Below are 25262 nucleotides of genomic sequence, written 5' to 3' on the forward strand. Positions count from 1 at the left end.
AATAATACCTATTCGCCTAAAACTACTTCAAAAAATACAAACAGAAGGAAAGCTACCAAACTCATTCTATGAGGCCAATATTACCTTGATCCCCAAACCAGGCAAAGACCCCATCAAAAAGGAGAATTATAGACCGATTTCCCTAATGAATATGGACGCCAAAATCCTCAACAAGATTCTGGCTAATAGAATCCAACAGTACATTATAAGGATTATCCATCATAACCAAGTGGGATTCATCCCTGGGATGCAAGGGTGGTTCAACATTCGTAAATCTTTAAGATCAGGAACATGACAAGGATGCCCACTCTCGCCACTATTATTCAACATAGTACTAGAAGTCCTTGCAACAGCAATCAGACAACCAAAAGGGATAAAAAGTATCCAAATCGGCAAAGAAGAAGTCAAAATGTCTCTCTTTGCAGATGACATGATACTCTATATGGAAATCCCAAAAGAATCCACTCCCAAACTATTAGAAGTTATTGAGCAATTCAGTAATGTGGCGGGATACAAAATCAATGCTCAGAATGATTTCTATACACGAATAATGAGACTGAAGAAAGAGAAATTAGGGAATCCATCCTATTTACAATAGCACCAAAAACCATACGTTACCTTGGAATTAACTTAACCAGAGACATAAAGGACCTATATTCTAGAAACTATAAATCACTCTTGAAAGACATTGAGGAAGACACAAAAAGATGGAAAAATATTCCATGCTCATGGATTGGAAGAATTAACATAGTTAAAATGTCCATGCTACCCAGAGCAATCTACACTTTTAATGCTATCCCGATCAAAATACCATGGACATTTTTCAAAGAACAGGAACAAATAGACCTTAAATTTGTATGCAACCAGAAAAGGCCCGAATCGCCCAGGAACTGTTGAAAAGGAAAAATAAAGCTGGGGGCATCACAATGCCGGATTTCGAGCTGTACTACAAAGCTGTGCTCACAAAGACAGCATGGTACTGGCACAAAAACAGACACATAGACGAATGGAACAGAACAGAGAACCCAGAAATGGACCCTCAGCTCTTTGGGCAACTAATCTTTGATAAAGCAGGAAAAAACATCCTGTGGAAAAAAGACAGTCTCTTCAATAAATGGTGCTGGGAAAATTGGACAGCTACATGCAAAAGAATGAAACTTGACCACTATCCCCTCTCTTCTTAATGCTAAAAATATCACAAATGGTCCCGATGTAAAAATATATGATTTTATTTGCCATTTAGTGTCTCCTAATTAAGGTTCTTAAGTCTTTACTGAATATTTGCAAATAGCTTTTAATGGGATGCTTATTCTACTTATTGTGTTGGAAGTTCCTCTAGGTTTTCTTCTTTATAGATAATTCCATCTTTTTTATTATAAAACATTAATTTTTAAAAAGTTGTAAATTATTTTTAAAGTTAAATTAACATACGGTATTATATTAGTTTTACATGTACAATATAGTGATTCAACAATTCTATACATTTATCACTGCTCATCACATGGTAAGTGTACCCTTAATCCCCTTCACCTACTTCACCATAATTACATTAGTTTTAAATGTCCCTAAATGGTCTTAAAACTTTCTGATCACAGTTAGTTTGCTTCTCAATATCTCTTCTCTTCTTGAACACATCATTTTCATGCCTTTCACAACACTGTATTTCTCAGCCCACTCTGTAGCTTTAAGATTTAGGTTTTGGCCTCAGAGATGTGAGAGACTTACGATATATGCTGTTTCTGGAATTTCTTCTTAATGAAAGGGATATGGGCTTTCTTCTGTCCTTTGTGAGGTGAAGCCATGTCTTGGACCATGAGGTTGAGGGACTCATCCAGAGGATAAAGAGCAGGACAGATATTACCTAGGTCCTAGATATCTATGGAGCAGCCATTATCAGTCATGAAACAAATTATATCAGGACTTTTATGTGAGAACAAAATAAATGCCTGTCTTGTTTAAACCATTGTTATTTTGGGTTCTATTACATATAACTATGTATCCCCATTAATATAGTCATTTAGTATTCCTAATTCTAATGTAATACGGTATACCTATATATACACATATTAGATATAACACTAAACAAATGATACTGATTCTAAGAACCATAATACAAAATTCAGCCTAATTTCTTCATTGTCACAATATATGAGGGTCTCTCTCTCTCTCTGCATGTATGTTTTCTTAGTCTGCCTGTGTGTCTGTGTATGACTATATTTTCCAAGCCTAGACTTGAGACTATTTTGGAATCTTGGAGAACAGAGTCTAGAGCTTAGGCATTGATGTTTAAAAACCACAGTGCTTTATTTCTCAACATTTGCTGCAACATGGATGGCACTGGAGGAGATAATGCTAAGTGAAATAAGTCAAGCAGAGAAAGACAATTATCATATGATTTCTCTCATCTATGGAACATAAGAACTAGGAAGACCAGTAGGGGAAGAAAGGGATAAAGAAAGGGGGGGGTAATCAGAAGGGGGAATGAAGCATGAGAGACTATGGACTCTGAGAAACAAACTGAGGGCTTCAGAGGGGAGGGGATGGGGGAATGGGGATAGACTGGTGATGGGTAGTAAGGAGGGCACATATTGCATAGTGCACTGGGTGTTATACGCAACTAATGAATCATTGAACTTTACATCAGAAGAAAAAAAACCTCATTTGATCCTTACAACAACGTGTGAAGTACTATTGATAGTTAATAGAAGTAGGTTCAAATATGAGACATGCTAACTCCAATTTATCCGGTGTCTATACATTCTAATACCCATGCATCCATTTATAGTAATGGAATATCCCCTACCCCTCAGACTTCAGTGTTTGATAGAGAGTACACAAATCAAGGAAACAACCTCTTCATTGATGGAACCTTTAATAGGAGCTGCTCTATAAATAGGAAAACCTCTACATTGGATTTTTTAAAATCAAAGCAGTAATCTTTGCTGACCTTCCTGTCAATTACTCAGTATCCAGTAAAAAATTCATGACGTTGAAATTATTCCACTTATTTTTGGTATAGAGTATACACTTTAAAAATCAATTTTTTAGAGGTATACTTTATATACAGTAAAAAGCACTCACTTCAAGTTTGACACTAGTTTGGGAAAACGTGCACACCTATGTAACTGCTAATCAAGACATCAAACATTTTCATCATGCCATAAAGTTCCCTACTGTGCCAGTTAACCTCCCATCCCTACACCTGGTCCCAGGCAACTAGTGAGATCTGTTACCAGAAACTAGTTTTACCTGTTCCTAAATTTCATATAAATAAGATTGTAGTATACATACTTATTTTGTGTCTGGCTTTTGTTCATTTTTTTTATGATTAATACAGCTGTATGTATCATTCATCCCTTTTTACTTCTAAGTAGTATTCTATCGTAAATCACAATGTTTGCCCATGAATCTGTTGGTGGATATTTTTCTTTGCAGTCTGGGGCTGTTAAAAATAAAGCACTCTAGCGGCGCCTGGGTGGCACAGCGGTTAAGCCTCTGCCTTCGGCTCAGGGCGTGATCCCAGCGTTATGGGATCGAGCCCCACATCAGGCTCCTCTGCTAGGAGCCTGCTTCTTCCTCTCCCACTCCCCCTGCTTGTGTTCCCTCTCTCGCTGGCTGTCTCTATCTCTGTCGAATAAATAAAATCTTAAAAAAAAAAAATAAAGCACTCTAAACATTAATATGTAAGTCCATTTCTTTTCAGTAAATAGCAAGAAGTAGAATTTCTAGGCCATAAGTGTATGCCTACCCTTAAACTTTTCCAAAATAATTAAATCATCTTACACTCTTGGCAGCAATATTCCTGTTGCTCCACAAACCTTGGTATTTTCCTTTTTAAAAATTTCTGCCATTCTGGTAAATCGTTGGTATCACATTGTGGTTTCATTTGCAGTTCTCTGATGATTTTTTCTTGTGTCTATTAGTGTATCTTTTGTGAAGTGTCTATTAAAATATTTTTGCTTATTTTTAAAATGGGTTGTTTTCTTACTCATTTTAAGAATCCTTTATATACGTTGAGTATAAGTCCTGTGATAGGCATTACAAGTATTTCCTCCTAGTCTGGGATCTTTTCTTTTGCCGTTTCTAATCTATTGTAAAGCTATACAATGTTTCCAAAGTTCTGTATATTCACTTGGTTCTTTTTGATATTTACCATTTCTTTCCTCTTTATGTTCATCCTTGAGATCCTTGAAAATACTTAGAATTAGTGTTTTAAAGCATGTGTCTGTTAATTCCATTACTTCTGTTATTTCTGGATCTATTTAGTTGATTTTTCTTCTGGTTATGGGTTACACTTTTTTACTTTTTCACATATCTTGTAGTTTGTGACTGAGCTGGACATTGATTTGTTGAGTGGATTTTGTTTTCTTTACGGTGTGTTGAATGTTGAGGAAGTCTGCTTGTTTGGGGGGAAGCAGGTAAGTTAGCTGTGGATCAGCTTATTCCTTAAGCCTTGTTTTTAAGCTTGCCAGCTTGGGTCTATCTCACACTGTACTCTTCGGGCTCCTTTAGGCATACTACTAAGACATGATATTCAGGGATCTCTACTGAATATGCTGGATATTCGCGGAGCTCTGTCCACTCTGGCTGATCAGGACTCCAGTGACTCTCAGCCCTGTGTGAGCTCTGGAGATTGCTCAGCTCCCCACTCATTCTTTGCTCGGTCTCTAGGTTTCACCATAAGCAGGCACAGTTTAGTATTCAGCTCAAAAGCCAAGAGAACACCTAAGGAGATTGACGGTGATCATTCATAGCTCTGTTTTCCCAAGTAGTTTGATCCATAAGTTCCAACCACTTAAACTTTCCTCTATCTCAGTCTCTCTTCAACTCAGCAAAACCACTATGGTTTGGCTTGAATTTTACCTCAGTACCTTCTGAAACACCTGACTTACAACAGGAGTTGGGGAAAGTATAGGGCTTGCCTTGTTTCCCCTCTTTTAGGGATCTGTCCCATACTTCCTGTTGTGCATTCTCTGAGAGCAGTTGTTTTACATTTTTGTCCAATTTTCTAGTTCTTTATGGCAGGATGGCAAGTTCAGCATCAGTTACTTAATCATGACTAGAAACAAATGTTCAAATCACCTAATTTTAAAGGTCTTTATCATTTTTCTTAGCATACCTCATAACAATATGAAGAGAATCCTTTTGGTAAAAACAGTTTTGATGTAAGTAAAGTGAGCCTTTGGCATCTCTCTCCACCATGTGTTCCTTTTAGTTGCATCCCCTAAATGTTTTTGTTCTACTCTTTCCCTATCAAAATCTCTAGAAAAGGGGCGCTTGGGTGGCTCAGTCGTTAAGCATCTGCCTTTGGCTCAGGGTGTGATCCCAGAGTCCTGGGATTGAGTCCCACATCAGGCTCCTCCGCTGGGAGCCTGCTGCTTCCTCTCCCACTCCCCCTGCTGGTGTTCCCTCTCTCGCTATTTCTGTCAAATAAATAAATAAAATCTTTAAAAAAAAATCTCTAGGAAAGATCTGCCAAATTTAGCATGCAATTATGTATAAATAAGGAAGTTCACTATGGTATTGCTTGCATCTCAAAATTGGCAAAAGTATAAATATTCCTCAGTAGGTACAGGTCAAATAAAATATGATTCATTTATATAACAGTAGACAGCTGGTTAAAAAAAACTAGTAGATTTACGTGAATACCATCAGTGAAAAAAGTAAGTTGGAGGGCAGTATGTATAAATGTTTAAAAGAAACCCACAAAACTTACAAATTTCAAAATTTACATTTTTATGACCAGTATATACTACTTAGATAATTTAAAAATGTATATAAACCTCCTCAACTTACCAAGGAGTTATGTCCTGAAAATACAGTTGACCCACAACAGGGGTTGTGGTGCCGATCCCCTACCCGCCCCCACACCAAGTTGGAAAATTCCCGTATAACTTCTGCCTCCCCCAAAACTTAACTACTAATAATCTGTTGACAGGAAGCCTTGCTGAGGACATAAACAGTCAATTAACACATATTTTATATGTTGTATGTATTATATACGTATTCTTACAATAAAATAAGCTAGAGAAAAATGTTTAGAAAAATCATAAGGATGAGAAAATACATTCACAGTACTATAATATAAAAAAATCCACGTGTACGTGGATTCACGCAGTTCAAAACCCCTGATGCTAATGGGTCAACTGTATTTTAAGTAAAAAATGCATTTAATACACCTACCGTACCAGACATCATAGCTTAGCCTAGCCCACATTAAATGTGCTTACAACACTGCCATTAGCCTACACTAAAGCAAAATCATCTAACACAAGCCTATTCTATAATAAAGTGTAGAATATCTGAAGTAATTCATTGAATACTGTACTGAAAGAAAGTGAAAAACAGAATGGCTGTATGGGTACAGGATGGTTAGCTGTAAACGGTCACTTTACCCTCTTGATTGCATGGGTGACTGGAAGCTGTAGCTCACTTCTTGCTTCCCAGCAACACAAGAGTATCGTAACCGCATATCAGCCCAGGAAAAGATCAAAATTCAAATTCTGAAGTACAGTTTCTACTGAATATGTACCGTGTTTGCAGCACAAGAAAGTAAAAAAAAAATCTTAAGTCAAACCATCATAAATTAGGTACCGTCAGTGTGTACACACACACACACACACACACACACACACACACACGTTCTCTTAATATGCCTATCCTTTTAAGTGATACTTGTACTTTTTAAAGAAAAGAACAAGGTCCATCACAATACAGGTTAGGAAGAGCTTTGTTGAAATAATTTTTTTTTAAACCTTTGGTAGTGTGGAAAGAGAAGGACCTAACTTCCAATCTAGATAGGTTTGCTTCTTTGTGTAAGTAAATGATTGCAATTAGCAGCATTGTCACCAGATCTCTGGATAACTAAACTGTTTGTCTAGCTAAGAACTCATTTCTTTAAATAAACATAAAGTACAACACATTTTTGGTATGGGTCCAAAACTCAAAACCTGACCTTTCTGTTATAGACTGAGGCAAAAAACAGAACAAAAATTTCCTTTCTTACTCAAAATGCAGTTATTGTTTGTGGAGCTAACCTACTGATTATCACTGAATTGAAAATTCAAACCAGATAAGAGAAATAAAATTCTATAGCAATATTATAATATTAATAGATTAAATGGTAGTTTAAAATGTAGAAAGAACTCCAATAAACTCATTTGTAATAAATGTTTGCAAATTAACAAAAATGGAAATCCCTAATTCCTTGCCTTTGTTCTTTACTTTTCATAACCAAAACTTTAAACGGTTAGATTACTTTTCCTTTTCATACCTTTGTAAATTTGCCATGCCAACTTGAATACATTTCTGAAACTGAGTAAGAATACATGAATATTTTTATAATGAATACCACATAGAAATTTTTACTTTGGCTCTAATCTAAAGTTTCCCAGGATCTCAGAACTTACTTTAAGGGCTAAATTTTGAAGCATTAAAAGACCCTTAAATCATTCTTGTTTTTCCTTTCTACGTCAGAGGTTTACTTCCTGATGTATGATAAAACCTAATCTCAGGGCTGCACAAAAGAATCAAGCCTCTAGTTCTTAACTATACTTACTGAGGTCTAGTTAAGTGCCTCCTTTATGGTACAAGCAACAAATGTAATTGCCTCATGGCCTGCGGGTGTCCATTTAACAAAAGCGGCTTTGTGAACCGACCCACAGGTGTTACTTTTCGCGATTCAAGTGAAATCTGATGCAAGAGTCCACAATATCAGATAACACATTTACTAAACTGCAATCAAACTCATGTATTTAAGCAAAAAAATACCCAGTTAAGAAAAAGTGCCGACTGAAGAATAAGATATTTGTATGTCTGACCTTTTAAAAATTTCAATAAACAGAAAATCCTAATAACAGGTTGATTTTTAATTAACCCTTTGTTTGCCAGATATTTTATAATTTACAACAAAAAAGGTAGGGTGTGCACTGCCCCTACTACTCATGCCTCTTTAATGTTTCTTTTTTTTTTTTTTTTTTAAGATTTTATTTATTTGACAGAGAAAGACACAGCAAGATTGGGAACACAAGCAGGGGGAGAGAGAGAGGAAGAAGCAGGCTTCCCACTGCACAGGGAGCCTGATGCAGGGCTCAGTCCCAGGGCCCGGGGATCATGACCTGAGCCTAAGGCAGATGCCTAACGACTGAGCCACCCAGGCGCCCCTCTTTAATGTTTCTAAAATGACTGTGAATGAAAAAGAAACAGTAGTTATTAAAGAAACAAACAAAAATCATAAAGGCAAGGAGAGGGGCAAAGTTTTTGGAATACTTTTTTGACATGATTATTTTTCCTTTTCCTGAATTATAAAGGAAAAGGAGAGGAACACACACCCTATGAAAGCAATCAGAGAAAGCCTTGTTTCTTTTTGGCAAAAGCAAATGGGGGTGATCTATCAGTAACACTATGTAATGTTAAGAGTATTTATTTTCCACACATATTTTAAAGATTTTGTTTGGGGTCTCATGGAATGAAAAATGTGAAATATAAAAATGCATAATTTTCCTACCCTGGAAAAAAAAAAGTCCACATGATGAATGTACATTTAATTTTATATGTCATTTTACTCTAACAATTAATGCCCATAAAATTGTTTTTTATGTTATTATCTTCCAGGTAAGCAGAATCAAGTCAAATTACTATACCATTATGTGGCTAACGCCTATTCTGTTTAATCATGACTTACACAACCAAAATGCAGCCATGGTAAGATGCTGTGCACACCAACTACTGGAGAGAATAACTGGAAAATGAAATAATTTATTATATAGTTGTAAAAGAACTTCGTAACACTGGGTATTAGTATGATTCATGCAAAAGCAAAATTAGAAACACCATCAGTCAACAATTGTTGGAGTTTACTCTTCCTGCAACACCAATAAAAGCTATAAACAAAGACATACGACAACAAGTGAAGCACTGAATCCTCCTAGACGCAATCAAGTAGAAGAGCTCTTGGTAACAACACAGGGCAGAGAAAATGTTAGCCTTTAATTAAAAAAAAGGGGGGGGGAGTCTCAAGAGTCAGTTATGAGTATCTTTGAAAGCTAAAATCAAGGAACGGGTTCACTAACATTCTATTTGACATTCTCCTTGGCACAACTTCTTGTCCACATTTGTCTACCTGAGTAGAATAGCTGGAGTCCTAACGATGGTACTCCCAAATGCTAGATGCATGACAAAGGGCTTAACATTGATAAGGACCTGGCATGGAACAGTTAACACTGGTTATTTCAGTGCGTGCTATTTCTGTGTAGTCTTATTACCCTTCCATCTGCATCATTCGTGGGGACTGTTATTGTCGTTCCCTACTTAAAAATGGTGCTACCTTGGGTTCATTAGCCAAAGGGAAATTTCACAAAAGTTCCAAAAGGCTACAACTCCAGAACTAGGGTTGGAGTAATGATGGGGGATGCTTTTTACTAACAGGTTCTTTCATTATCAAGCATCTCCCGCTGAATAGGTTTAGAGCTTAATCTAAGACTTGCTCATTCTCATAGCTATTGCAAGCTAAGCTCCTTCATCTTTTCCGCAAGTACTCAATACCTCCATCCAGCCTGAAGAGGAATTTCTGAGGGGGTCTTTAAGCATGGTGGTTAAAGATACAGTCCACAGAGTAAGACGAGTCCTGAGTTCAAAATGTAGCTCTGCCACTTAAGTACTTTGGACAGGTTATTTAAACCTCATCTATATAACTGGGATTAATAAATCCCTTACAGAAATATTCTGAGAACCGAATGAAATAATAAATAAGGCTCCTGACACCCAGTAAGCACTCACTAAATATTAGCTATTGTGATTAGCAGTTGTCCCAGCTGCTGGTATGAATGGTGTCTGCTGGGTTCCTGGTTTCCTATGCCATCTACCTGGTTCTCTGTAAAGTGAACCATGCTTTGCAATTTTACTTTGTTTTTGGTAGTTTCTTTTACATTGTATTCAATTATATAGTTCTGGTACTAGCCCAGACTTGAATTTAGTATTATTAAAAATGTACATTAATTGTTAATAGATGCCATATTATGCAGCAGAGACTACCATTTTTATTTTAACAGGCATCTTAAGCAATGTTTATTAAATATCAAATGTTTAGGCTCTGACCTTATGAAGCATTCACTTCTTCAGAACCATCTACTCACCAGTCCGAAGGTATATGGAGGGGGAATGTGTTGGGACTGAAGCCAACAAATAATGCCTTTCCATCATAGCCATCTAATATTAATGTACCAATCCTACAGTATTTCTTTCCCAGGACAATGGATTATTTTGCTCTGACTTCTTTTTTGTTCTATTTGTAAAATAATTTACCTGTTCTGTTTTTGGATTAGTACTTAAAAGAAGCATCTTATATTCTCTCATTTCAAGACTATCTCTGTAGTTTCATTTTAATATAGCCTAATGTGCTTTTTTTTAAAAAAGATTTTATTTATTTATTTATTTTAGAGAGTGCACGAATAGGGGAGGGACAGAGGGAGAAGCAGACTCGCAACTGAGCAGGGAGCTCGACATGGGAATTGATCCCAAGACCCCGAGATCACAACCCGAGCAGAAGGCAGATGACCAGCCGACTAAGCCACCCAGGCAACCCACGCTCTGGTTCTTATATTACAAAAGATGAGCCTAACTGAATGAAACACAGGGTATTTCAGAGAGTAATAGAATGTAGCAGTAGGTATGCAAATAATGAGTTTTCTCATGCTCTCAGAAAAAGTCTAAACAGTTGGTAAATACCATACCATACGAGATATGTAATATTATGTTTCCATGGAAATTTTGATTCATGGGACTTCAAATAATTCTTCCCAATGTCAAAACTCATCCCTATATGGAATTATTTCTATAGATGAATGAATGTAGCTCTTTTCAGTTTCCTATGGCTCCTATACATAACTGCTTCATACAGAGATTGGCTAAAAAGCTGATTTAACACCTGAAAAGGTATTAGAAATAGAAGATCCAGGGTAGAAAAGAGTCTCTTCTCCAAAGAGGAAATTAATTACAATGAAATATGTAGATGGGTTTGTACTGGATACCAATAATGCCTTAAAAAAAAAAAAGCATTATGTTGCATGTTTTTGACAGATACTTATTCTACTTGTGTTTTATTCATCAAAACCACAACTCTAACGCACCATACCCTGGAAGTTATTTAGAATGAAATTAACTTTATGAATATAAAATTCCAGTTTAGACAAGTGGATGACAGATGACATTTTTCTGTAATGATGTAAGGTACAAAAAGAACAGCTGAAGGTCTTTAAAAAATAAGATGGATCTCTGAGGGCTGAGAGCACCAAAACATTGTTTTAACTAAGAGATTATGAAAACACATTATGGACATCAAGGAGGGAATAGTACAGCATCCAAATGTCATTCTGGAAAAGCATTTGTCTTTTTCCCCCACTTCTTATAATAATAATTGCCATTGTATTAATTTAAAATATAGGGACACCTGAGTGGCTCAGTCGGTTAAGCGTCTGCCTTTGGCTCAGGTCATGATCCCAGGGTCCTGGGATGGAGTCCTGCATTGGGCTCCTTGCTCAACGGGGAGCCTGCTTCTCTCTCTGCCTGCTGCTCCCCCTGTTCCTGCTCTTTCTCCTTCTCTCTGACAAATCAATCAATCAATCTCAAAAAAATAAATAAAATATAGTCTCTCTTAGGCTTATTAGATCCACTATACCTTCTCTCCAGTTCCCAAATTCACATCTCTCCCAGAATCTCCGCATGTACCACCTACTCCTAGTGCTAAAGCCAGAAACCTGGCTCAATTTTAAGTCCCTCAATTCATTTCTCCCAGCATCCAATCCTGTCTAGATATTTCCTTAATCTTTCTCCAAACTTTGTACTGCTTTCCATTCTTAATATTATCTTAATTATGTCCTATATAGCCTATTAATGGGTCTCTCAGCCTCCAAACCTTCTCTCCTACTAGGAGTCTCTCCTACTCCAAACGTTCCTCTGTTAATCTACACTAATATCAGAGTGAGCTTTTATTTTTATTCCTTTACAAGAATTTAATGATATTGGGGGTTTTTTTTAACCACAAGAAATATGTATTTTTTATTATTTTTTAAAGTTTAAATTTTAAGGGTGATTTTTAAAAAGCTAAGTCTGATAGTTATTTCCCTGCTTAAGACATACAAGGAACTGAGCCGTTCACCTTTTCATTTTTATCTCTCTTCACTACCCACCCCTCCTGACTATATGTTCCAGACATGAGAACTTACTTTTGGCAGTTGCCCAAAGCACAATGCTATACTCTTCCTTCTAGACCTTATGAATATGCTGCTTGCTTTGATCAACTCCTACTTATCCTTCAGAATTTCAACTCAAGTTTTACCTCCCTAATCCGGAAAAAAACTATCAACCCCTGGATAAGTATCGTCTTGTGTCTTATCACAGCACCCTGTATATGATTCTATTACATCATGTTATAATTTCTTGTCTGCTCCTCCAACTTGGCTACAAGCTTCTAAAGCTGAACTGTCCATTATGGTATCTCCTAGCAACACATGTGGCTATTTAATTTTACAACTTATATAAAATTCAAATTCAGCTCCTCAGACACACTAGCCATGTGTCCTGTGCTCAGCAGTCAATGCCTAGTGGCTATCATACTGGACAGTGCAGATATAGAATATTCCACTTCTGCAGAAAGGTCTGTGGTACAGCACTACAGGCAGACTTAGCTCATCTAACATGGTTCTGGCCCTCAAGTAAGCGCTCAATAAGTATTTGTGGAATTAATAAATGCATGAATAAATAAAAGGAAAGTTGTGAAGTTAATGTCTGGCAAATTTTGCCCAACCCCACAGCTTGCTGAGGGGCATTTAAGTCTTCTCTTCCACTCCATCTCCCTGCCTGCTAAGTCCAGTGGTCCAAGCTGCTCCTGAGCACATCCTCCTTAAAGATGCCTAAATTCTGAGACTGGTTTGGGGTTACGTGCAATATTTTCACTTAGGGTCACAAGTCCATACTGGTCTATGTCCCTACACCTACTTTGGCTTTCTTTACATAGGGAAGTCAGGTCAAATTTCAAGTCTCTTTAGATGACAGAAAGTTTCTCTAATCCTTCCTGACTTAGAGATTCATATATACAATGTACAGGAAATAGATCAGAATCTTAAGTTGCATCTTAGGATTTCAAATTGCTCAGCCTACAGTTTTAAGGAGACAAATCTGTTGGCATTTCATGTGTGTTTAGTGGGGATGCAGGCACTAGCTGTAACAAACTAAATGATTCCTTTTTTTTATTAAAGAGATGGAGGACTAGGGAGAGGGAGAGAGAGAACCTGAAGTAGGCTCTATGCCCAGTGCGGAGCCCGACGTGGGGCTCAATCTCACAACACTGAGATCATGACCTCAGCCGAAATCAAGAGTCCGATGCTTAACCAACTGAGCCACCCAGGCGCCCCAATTCCTACATTTTCTTACAATAGTTATGACAATTCTAATGCAAGAGGAAAGCACTCATATATGTAGGTTAGCAGTACAGTGGCTTGTAATGCTAACAGTTTCTTGCTAATTTATGATCTTCAACTATCTTATAACATGCATACCTATTTTTGTCTTTTAAAGATTTATTTATTTGAGAGAGTGCAAGCACAAGTGGGCGGGGGCATGGGGCAGAGGGAGAGAATCTCAAGCAGACCCCTTGCTGAGCGCAGAGACTGCCATGGGGCTCAATCCCACCACCCCGAGATCATGACCTGAGCCGAAATCAAGAGTTGGATGCTTAACCGACTGAACCTCCTAGGCATTCCATGCACACCTACTTTTACATGTTATTCTTCCTTTCTATTCTTATTTTAGGTAGATGATGGTAGAATGAGATTGCTTTTATGGACTAACATTGAGTCACTGAAACCCACAGAATTACCCAAAGTGGTAATACAAGAACTTCATTTAGTTGCTTATTTCAAGACATTTGAACATATTCCACCTAGTCTACTTTCCAGCAGACCACCGTATCAGATTAGGAAGCCACATGACACTTGGAATATATTCTCTTTACTACCATCAGAGATGGAGTCTGCTTCAGATGCTTCTACTGAACAGCAGCATTACAATTTCAGTTTTCTTAATTTCTCCCAATTCCTTGTAGGCAACCTTAAAGTAGAGAGGTCTCATTTAACTTTCCGAAAAATATATATAAATATTTTCATTTTACCGAACTGCATAACTGCCCCCCTCGACTCACAGCAATGGCACTGATTTTCCAACCTGGAGTGGTTAAAATATATTTAGGTGAACAAAACTGTTTCAGGAAGACTTGCTATTCTTTCAGCAGAAATGTTGATCTTTGTGCATATGTATATGAATATATGTATATATACACACATATATACTTATATATATATATACACACACAAACATTAAGATAAAATACATTTCTACAAAATAAAATTCTATAAACTCCATGTTATTGTTAAAATAAGATTAAATTATTCTGAAAATGTTCAGAGAACACATCAGAAAATGCTTAAGCATTTGTGGAGGCCTCAAAGATCATTATTTAATGTTAATATCCAAAGAAAAACACCTCAGAATCGTAAACAATAAGTCAAATTTATCTTCAGAATTGTGTTAGCTATAGGATGAAAAAGTCACGTCATCTCCGCAGTGAACCTCACTTTAGCAAGAGAGTAAACATATTTCCTCCACATCAGCTGCAATCAAGGCATTAGCAGTATGCCATGATTGATTATCCTGGGACCCGTTGCTGAGAAATGGATGTGTAGCACAGGTTTTTATCACTACAGTCTGCAAAAAACAAGTCCCTTGTTTAGATATCCTAGTTGTAATGAGTGACATTATTAGGTAGTTCTTCTATTTAAATGACATAAGGATTTAGTGTATCAGCAGCTTATAATAAACAAGCCCTTTCAATCTGATGACTCCTTTCCCTACACATGAGTACTTTTTGTGTTTATAATACAAGTGGTAATAGAAGACCATATGGTTGTGACTTTTAGCCAAAGTAAATGACATTTAGGCAAACAGAAAAACAGCATTAGGATATTCAAGGATTTGAACTATAACCTAAATACACAGTACACATTAAGGGGCTATTAGTGTTAACTATATACACTGACCATTTTCTAATGCTGTCCAATTAGGTCAGTTTTTCAGTTTGCTGATCAGTTTTTCAAAAATATTTTCCAATATACTGTCAGACACCTTTATCACTGGCATATTGCCCCATTTACAACTTCTTTTAAAAACACTGTACCACCAATACATTCTAAGAACATCTAATTAGTTCTTTCTGAAATGTAAAACTGCTTCCATTGCATAGATCTCTGCCAATAACAATAATGATGTTGTTATTCACATATATATAATTTTTAAAAAGAAAAATACAAGAAAGTGGGTATGGTACAAGCAGAGAGATCAGTTCAGAAGTTATTGCAAGAAAACAAGATATGAATTTGTCTTGCACCCCCATGGTAGCAGAGACAGTAGCAAGAAGTGGTCTAATTCTGATTACAGTTAAAAGATACAGCCACCATGATTTGCGAATGGATTGGATGTGCAGTGAAAGAAGAAAAGACTCAAGGAGGACTCCAAGATTTTTTTTTTAAAAGATTTTATTTATTTGACAGAGAGAGAGACAGCTAGCGAGAGAGGGAACACAAGCAGGGGGAGTGGGAGAGGAAGAAGCAGGCTCATAGTGGAGGAGCCTGATGTGGGGCTCGATCCCACAACACGGGGGTCACGCCCTGAACCGAAAGCAGACGCTTAATGACTGCGCCACCCAGGCGCCCCAGTACTCCAAGATTTATAACCAGAGCAAGCAGAAGAATGGAGTTGCCATTGCTGCGATGGCGATATGTGTGGGAGGAGCCAGTTTGGGAAAGAAGATCAGGAGTTTGGTTTTGGACATATTAAGTCTGAAGTGCCCATTGTGTACTAAGGTGGGGATAGTAGGTAGACTATTAGATATATGATCCTGGAGTTCAGGAAAGAAGTTGTAGTTGATATAAATTTGGGAGTTAAGTTAGGTAGTACTTAAAACTATGAGACAGGATGAGACCACCTAATGTGTGAATGTATACGAACAAGAGAAGAAGTTTAAAATATGAACCCTTAGTTATTCCAAAGTTTAGTGAAACCAACAAAGGAATCTCAGAAGAAACAGAAAGATAGGGGAAAAAAAACAGAGAATGTGCTCTCCGCAAAACTAAGTGAAACCAGGTTTTGAGAAAAAAATATTTCAAATACTAGCAACAGGTCTAGTAAAATGAGGACGAAGTTGACCACTGGATAGATAACAGTGGGGACCCCTGACAAGAACTGTTTCAGTGGAGTGGTGGGGACTAAAACCTAACAGGAGTGAGCTCAAAAAAGAATATGAAGCTCAAGGCAGTCAGTACTCTTCCTATAGGAGGATGTGGTATCAAAGGAGTTTGTTTATATGGTGCATATTTGTTTGCTGAGAGGAACTTACTATACTGCAGAATGCCTAACTGTACCACAGTTACACTATGGATTAAAATCATAGCCCTGGACTACCATACAACGTTACCTTCAGAAAAATTATAAAGTGTTCTTCTTCATCTTTTCATTAACTTTATAACAAAATTTCACTGTATTACCTGAGCCCTGGCCCTATATTTCCTGGGAAAATGGAAACTACATTATACAGGCTTTTACACTGCACTTTGCCTACTGTGCAAATCAATAGGATAACGACCATTCATTTTATGTACTTCCAATTTGCTAAATGCTTCTACTTCCAACTAAATTATTTTTGGCAAATTAGTGGCTTTTAACTTCTAACTGGGGAATTCTTATAGTATAGAAAGGCAAGTTATTCAAGATGTTTGAGCTGAGTATAATATGTTTCTTTTGAAAGTCACAAATTAAGCTTATATCCTAGTAGCCAAAGCTTAGCCCATAACCCAAGGCAAGAATTACTGGCCTCAATACCATTGAAATGAGCAAAACCCACTGCAACAGCACCTGAAACGGACTGCTTAGTTTCCAAATGCTTAATGTAAAAAATAAATCATGGTTTGTAAGTATTGCTGCCACGTGGACTTTTAGAACTCCAGAATGAATAAAATGGTTCTACATCACTTAACCAATGATCTGTTTATATTCTTTTTTGCCAACTTAGGAACAATGCTACTTCTTTCATATGTTAAACTCTACGTTCTAGGTTCCAAATGACAATTTTGGTGTTTTGCTTTCTGAAGCATGTACTTAAGAGAATATTTGCCGGGGGAGGGGGGGCTTGGATTCAAAACACATTTAACATTCATCATCTTTACCAAGCAGCTCAATCAAGATCTGAATAGTAATGTCTTCATCATAAACAACAATGAATTTTCTAAGAGGATACATAGGTAAAGGGAAAGAACCCATTTCATAAAATCCAGCACCACTGTGCTTCAGAGATAACTGAAAAAGGAAACCCTCTAGAGGAGACCCTGCAAAGGTTTGGATATCTCTTCAGAGTGCTCCAAACTTGGATGAATTTTTGTTATAAATCACCTTGATTAATGGAACACATTTGCTAAAGTGGTTCTGTAATAACTACACAATTCTTATTGCTCGAAAAACCTAGCCTAGAAAAACTGGTGGACGCAGGGAAGCCTTCAAAAAATAACTGGCTTCTATTTTAGAATCAATACTGTCCCTGATCAGAAACAGCCCCCTTTCTTTTTAAAAAATACTGAAGACAAATACATTTTAAGGGAAGTACAATGTGATGAGATGGGAGTATAAATAATAATAATAATAACCAGTAGAGGATATTTTGGGAGAAGTAGTAGTAGTGTTGTAGGAGTACAAATTCTAGATGGAGGCAGGCTACTTGTGTTTGAATTCCAACCTTTTTTTTTTCACTAACTGTTTGAAACTGGGCAATCTGTTTAACCTCCCCATTGTCCAGTTTTCTGTTCTGTCAAATACTACGACTACCTATGTTATTGGGTTGCTGTTGTGATGATTATAAATAAATTAACCCTTGTGAAGAGTTTCAACAGTATCTGGTACAGATGAAGTATATAATAAGTGTTGGCCAATAGTATTACAATTATGTCTGTCACTTATAAACATGCAAACCGAAGTGAGTGGAATATACCTAGAATAATATGGCAGTGTCCTCTAATTTATCCATTCATCAAACATAAAAATTCAATGAATATTTCCCTTAAATAGAATATTCAAAAAAATTTACATCTTACAGCTCTCCGATTGTCTTCTCAGATCACTTAGCAAATATCTAATCCCCTGAAATTCTTCTTCTAATAACTCTTAAAAAGAAAACAATTGTGTGGTGTTTAGGTACACAGATAGTAGATGCTTTCATTTATATATTTTGTTGTTCTGCCTATTGACAAAATTATTTCTGGTCTTAAATATAAGCTTGTTGCTAAAACAACTTAAAAGTGACTAGAATGTTTCTTGAAATGTTAACAGTCATATGAAGGTGAAACCATTATGTAAAATTCTGACATTTTTGAAGAATAAAAGGATACAATGTCCATGATGAAGGTCATAGAAAAATGGGTTACCTGATACCACACTATCACCTTCAACATTATCACCATTAGCTAACAATTACTAGTTATTTAACACTATGGTAATAAACATTAAAAACATTTGCACTGCTGAACCACAGTCTATTATGGATGGTACATAAATAGTAGATTTAATAATCTATTGATCAAACTTACAAGGCAATTAGAGGCTATTATAGTTCAAAATAAATACACAATGATCAAGACAGTTTAACTCTTAATTATTTGCTTATATTGGGGATAAAAATAGAGGTAAAGTTAGTTAATAGATCTAACAGCTGCATCAATAATTTGAGGGTGACATGAAAAATTTAAAGAAAAGTAAAAAATTAAGTCACAATTATTATAGTGAGACAAGTATATGCTGAGTAATCAAAAGGCCACCCTCCCCTGCTGTAACCTCTGTCACAGCAGCCATGTGATTGGTGAGAGGAGCTAAAGTACATCTGCTCTTCACTCTTCATTCTGCTGTTCTTGTTCTCTTTTTCTAACTGGATACTCAAATTGACCAGAGCAAGGTATATAAATTTCTATCCTAAAACTTTAAGTAGGATTTTAAAAGACTAAACTATAGATTTTGATTTTACCGGATTTGCCACTAACAAGTCAGTGGAAAATTTTTCTAAGCCAGGATCCCAAATGGCATTTAGCTGGCATGTCTCCTTTGTCTTCTCCAATCTAAGACAATTCTTGTCTTTCCTTGTTTTTTATGAATTTGACACTTTTGAAGAGTTTTAGTCAGTGATGTTGTAGAATGACACTCAGGGTTTATCTGATATTTTCTCATGATTTGACTGAGGTTACACTTATTTTACAAAAATATCACAAAAGTGATATGCCTTTCTTAATGCTTCATTTTAGGGGCTACATTATGTTGATATGTCTTTTTATTGGTGAAGTTAACCTTGATCACTCAATTAAGGTGGTGTCTGCCAGTTTCTCCTCAACGAACTACTGTTTGTCCTTTTGTAATAAATATCTTGAAAGAGATACCATGACACTGTGCAAATAAACTATTTTTCTCAAACTTTTGCCTAAAATTTTGACATCTGTTGGCGAATCTTGCCTGCAACAATTATTATTGAGATATTTATATAGGGTTTTAAAAGAAACTAAAATATATAAAATATAATGGCCAAATTGTTCTGGATACAAACATACTTAAATTCTATTGAGTGCAACATTTTAACTTATATTCAAAATGTGAATTAAAGTTATTTCCTTTGTCAGTGTGTCCAGTTAATGTTAATCAATGAATAATGATTAAAATGTTACTTACATAACTATGACTTTTAAAGAAATCTGATGGACTATTGGTGAGGATTTTGTCTCCTTCCAAACCAATTACTCTTTTACAAATGTTTGATTTTGGATCACTCGGGCTTTTTGCAATCACAATGTCACCTCTGAGGGGAAAAAAGTCAAAGAAAGGTCATTGTTATTTATTAAGCATAAGTACATGGATGGCACTGCTATAATACTTTTATAACTTAAACAAAGCCACACCCTTTATCCTCTCACATATTGACCCTCTCATATATTTACCAGCATTGAGAAACTTCGTGACTGAATTTTATGGGTCAGAATCCAACAAGAGTAGTGGAAAAGCTATTAGAAGATTTTAAAATTTCTGGTAATTCCATAACAACTATCTTCTTGCACTTTATCCACTGTGTGTTACTTCTGTATCCAAATTTTTAGAACCAAAACTATAGAAAAGCAATTCCACATAAGTGCCACCAAATTAAGTAAATTTTACTGTCTAGCCATTAGTACTGATTGACTCTAGAGCACATAAAAACATAGGAACAGCATAAATATTTCCCCAGAACTCAAAGAATTGAAGAATTACAGCATATAAATAACCCAGATAATTTACAGTACAGTCAAAAAAACTTATTTTTGAGGAACAATATCAGAAGACACAACCAAATAAAATGCTAAAAGCTACCCAAACATATACTACAAAAAGTAAATTGGTATACCAAACATATAATGCCAACATGGGTATGATTATATGTAGAAGGCATGATTCGTGGAAGAAGTAACAATATACACATATTAGAAGAATAAGAAAGATCTTTAAAAGTGTAAATGAAGGAGAAAAAATGGAGGAAATAGACAAAATAGTACTAAGCGCCCCAACCAAACAGAACTCAACACTCTTTCTGAAAAAAAATTAGTAAGTGAATTCTGTTGACTAACACACATATTTGAAAGGATTTAATTATCTGTACTATCTGTACATAGTTCCATAATTTGATAACTTATAATAAAGGTGCATATATCAAAATATCAAAGGCCATAAAAATAAGAGGAAAATGAGAGTCAAATCAGAAACCTAGTTATCACTACATATAAACATTAAGAGTTCTAAACCTTTTGGTAGACAAGTAAAAAATGAAAATCTGATTAATTTACACAGGAATGATTAATAAAATAAAGTCTAATTGGGAAGTAAAACAAAATTGTCTTAAACAACTAAATCAAAGAGGAATATACAAGAAGGATTCTTATACAAGATAATAAAAGATACCATTCTCCTGAGAAATTTTACAGTAATAGTATTCACTGGAAGGATAATTTCTTGTGGTTAGAGTTGAAAGCTATTAAAACACTAAATTCTATATTTGCAGGTAATATAAGGCTGCCCTTTTTTTGAAATGAGATAAACTAGTCTCTTTTCAACCAAATAGAACCATGCCAATGGAACTTTCAGATGAACAAGTTTGCAAAGATTATAACTAAACAAAGTTGATTTTGGCTAGCTTTGGGGAAAGTAATGTTTTCTGTAGGTGTTTTATTTAGTTTACATTTTTAAGCAAAATAATCAATATGATCCTTAAAACAGATTCTGCACTTACATGGCAACATAAAAATCATAATTCAGTCAAGGTGGTTTTTTAAAATGTTTTATTTAATTATTTTTAAAACTGTTTTTTTAAAAATTTTTATTTCTTTTATTTTAAGTAGGCTCCATGCCCAGTGTGGGGCTTGAACTCACAACCCTAAGATTAAGAGTCAGATGCTCTACTGACTGAGCCAGCCAGGCACCCCTCAGTCAAGATGTTTTTAAAGAAACCAGTATTTATGCAGACTATACTTCTGGTGGTCTAACTAGATACACGTATAGAGCTTAGATCAAAGTAATTATTCCTTGGTTTCTCAACTCTTTCAAATAGGGTTTTAAAAGGAACTTAATAGAATGAAGATTTAAATTTTCCTTTCTCATTTTTATTTATAAACATGCTTATTATCCAACTAAATTATAAGCTTTTGAAAAGGGTCAATATCTTATTCATCTTAATATTCTCTGTACTGCACACCTTATAAATTAGGTGCTCATTAACTATTTGGTGAAAAAGTAGTAATAGTAGTAATAAGAGACTCTGATTGTTAAAAACATGAGCGTTCTGTGCATTTAACTGAAAAGTGATCCATGTGCTATAGATAACAGTTATGCAGATTTTCCTTCTGTCTAAATAGATGGCTATTTTAGCTTTAGAAACAAGCAGATAGCTAATGGATCTCTTGCTAAGGGTCAGATTCCCCTGAAATCTCAGAGTTCTGTGCTACAGATAAAAGAAAAAGAATACTCAGGACAGTAATATTTTTAAAGTTGAACTTACCAACTGACAATTGTGGTTGTAAAAGTTATTTGGTTTATGCATATAAATGCCAGATTTTAAGCTGTCCTTCAACCTAAGGGCCCCTTGACCGAACAGAATACAAAATGAAACCTTCCAAGAATCTTAATTAACTTACTGAATGTAGTTATTTGTATTACCCATCTGAATGCAAAGATTTTCTATTTAAAAAAATATATGATATTGAGCTATTCATTCAAAATCTATTTAGCCAACAAGTTCAGCTCCTCGTTAAGGATGCTCCAGGACTATGAGAGTAAAATCATGTCATTAGCATGGAAAACAGCAGCTTATCTTCATGCTACAGTGATGCTAGGTCTCCAGTTAATCCAAAGACAGTATGAAGTGATTTGGATATAAGTTAAAAAGAAAAGAAAGCTAGAATACAACCTGTTATGTAAGTCTTATTTTATAACCCCATAACTATCAACTAGGTGTCTCGACATTGTTATACGTAAAAGATCTAGAGGAGAATTTTACCTAAGACGGTGCTAGACTGTACTGCTTGACCAAGAGGTAACTTCTATCAACAGAATCTATAATGCAAAGAACAGTTTTACACCATTCTTGATGACTTTTCAGTAATGTGAAACAGACTACAGGAAAGGCAAATAATGAAAGAGGAGTGCTTAAACCTACTTATGCCATAAGTTAAATACCAACTCGAGTGAGTCAAATTTGTAGTTTATGGAAATGAAAAGATGGTATTATTTTTTCAGAATTATGAAAAACTAATGAGCCCAAAATTTTAGGGAATCAGAGAGGTGCCCTTTAGAAAATAAATTACTCATACTTGACATTCATTCAGAAGGAATAATACATAGTTAAGTAGAATAAACAGTATCACAGGGACTGGAAACACCATTTAGAATAAGATTTTTAAAAACTTAGTGGAAACAGTATTTGTCAAGGAGTTTTTCAACTTAATTAATCAGGAGACTCAGGATAGATAAGATTCCTGGCTCCCAGCTATATATGGTGCTATCATCCAAAAATCAAGTGCTTATCATAAGCTGTGGAGAATAAGACAGTTATCTATAGAAATTCAGTATTAAAAAAATTTAAAAACCAGTCACTGATTTGGTATGTAATGTAGTTCCTAAGTCCTCAGGTTCTTCACTCAAAACGCTGTAAAGCCACCCAACCCCCATCAAAAGTAAAGTAGGCTTGAATGTACATTATAAAAGGGACTCCTATTCTATTTCAGCCAATAATGCAAGGTATACAATGACCCAAAAGACTGTGCATGTTTACAGAAACTATTAAAATTTCTTGAACTGAGAGAAAATATTTGAATCAAAATTTTAACTAGCTGGTCATTAATTTGGTTATTTACAAAAGGGTTTTTAAAGATAAACTACAAAAAAGACACAATGTGTATACATGTTTTCACTATAACTTTAATTTATCTATGACAGAAATTTACCTTTGGATACCATAAAAATGTCGGCTAAGATTTTCTGCAAAGACAATATCTGAATTTTGAATTGTAGGCTCCATTGATGGTCCAGAACACTGAAAAGAGAGGTAATTTTTTAATTTGAATTGAAACCCTTTTTTAATGTAACATAAATCATCTGAGTAGGCTTATAAGAAGAAAATTAAACAAATGTTCTTCAAGTTTGGAGGATGATTTATAAGTTGGAACCTGCTAGATAAGTTAAGCCCTACAGAGTGGCCACCGAATCTGGAAACACAAGCAAATATATTAAAAATAGTTTACTGAGAATACACTACAACAGATGAATAAAATATCTACATTTCCAAATTTTGACCATCCTGTATAATGAAAGCTCCATGAGGTCAGGGACCTTATCACTCATGTTCCCAATTTATAACCAACGCCAAAAGCAGTGCTTGGCATAAAGCTGATAATAAATATTTGAATAAATAAATGATTTATTTATTTTCTTGCTATTATCAAATATCCAGTGCCCATGATGGTAATTTATTAAGTAGTATCATACTGTTCTCAGTAAGTTCGTGCCTTGAGTTCTCTTCCAACAGAACAGCTTACTCATTTGATGGGGCTGTAACTTATTTTTTCTATTGAAAAATAGTGTCATAATGAGATGCACTTTAAAGACTTTCTATTAGTATGTGCTAAAAAAATGATCTCCATATATACCTCAAAACTGTAATAAATGATCATTGCCACTTAAAATATCTAAATACAGCAGGCTCCATTGACTTAGGCGTTGATAAAACTTTTTACTCAAAACCTCCTACTGAGGCAGAAATAACAAAGAACGCAATGAAAGTTTATGTCTGCTACCTCTGTAGCCCACTGGAAGTACCAATATAAATTTAAAAAATCAAAGAGGAGACTTTCAGTTAAATATATTTATTTGCATTTCTCCAGCCAAATTTGAGGTTGTATGACTGTGAATCCCTTAGGGTAAACTGATAAAAACAGCAATACCACCAATAAAGCCTACTCACTGGACATTCAATTTATTCTTTCATTTACATTAGAAAAGATTAGTACAGTCACAGTTGACAGATTTATGATGCAATATTTAGAAAAAACATTGGTCAGGGGGCAGACTTAACATTTTAATATTGACACCAAGCAGAATAATCATTTGTTTTAATGACAGCTAAACACAATGGGTTATGAGCAGGAGTTTTAAAAATTGGAGAATCTGTGCTGAAATTCCAAATCTACTTACTAACTGTGGAACCTGGAGCAAGTTACTTAAGCTTTCTGAGCCTCAGTTTCCTCATATGTATAGTGGATTTCTAATAAGAATCTCACAGAGTGGAAAAGATTAAATTAGTTAATAAATATAAAATATCAAACATCACTGGAAACAATAAGTAGAATTCAATAAATGGTAAAAAATTATCATCATTAGATTATTAATAGGGCCCATGTCAGAAACAGAATACAAAACCATATTTGAAGTAATGGTTCTTAATCTTACATCAGTGCTAATTCCAACAGTCTCTTACATCCCAAAATTTAGAAAGATTTCATGTTTTAATAGTCACATTTTAGTCATTAAATGACTTCAATTAAAATAAAGGAAAAACACATTTTCCTTCATTTAAAAAAAGCACATACTTAAAATTACTATTTTCTTTTATG

General features: G+C 35.3%; 1 protein-coding gene across 8 annotated transcripts in view; it reads right to left on the reverse strand.

Annotated features, from left to right (window-relative positions):
* Window positions 1-25262, reverse strand: part of IMMP1L (inner mitochondrial membrane peptidase subunit 1) — an 86396-nt gene that overhangs the window by 6960 nt on the left and 54174 nt on the right. For all 8 annotated transcript variants that reach the window (XM_008686864.2, XM_008686860.2, XM_040638912.1 and 5 more), the window contains 2 exons: window positions 23598-23686; window positions 19804-19930 (listed from right to left, as the gene is read on the reverse strand). In XM_008686864.2, coding sequence (XP_008685086.1) covers window positions 19804-19930; window positions 23598-23686 — 216 coding nt within the window. The remainder of the gene's footprint in view (window positions 1-19803; window positions 19931-23597; window positions 23687-25262) is intronic.

Source organism: Ursus maritimus, unplaced genomic scaffold (genome assembly GCF_017311325.1).
Source record: "Ursus maritimus isolate PB19 unplaced genomic scaffold, ASM1731132v1 scaffold_23, whole genome shotgun sequence".
In the NCBI taxonomy this organism is placed as follows: Eukaryota; Metazoa; Chordata; class Mammalia; order Carnivora; family Ursidae; genus Ursus; species Ursus maritimus.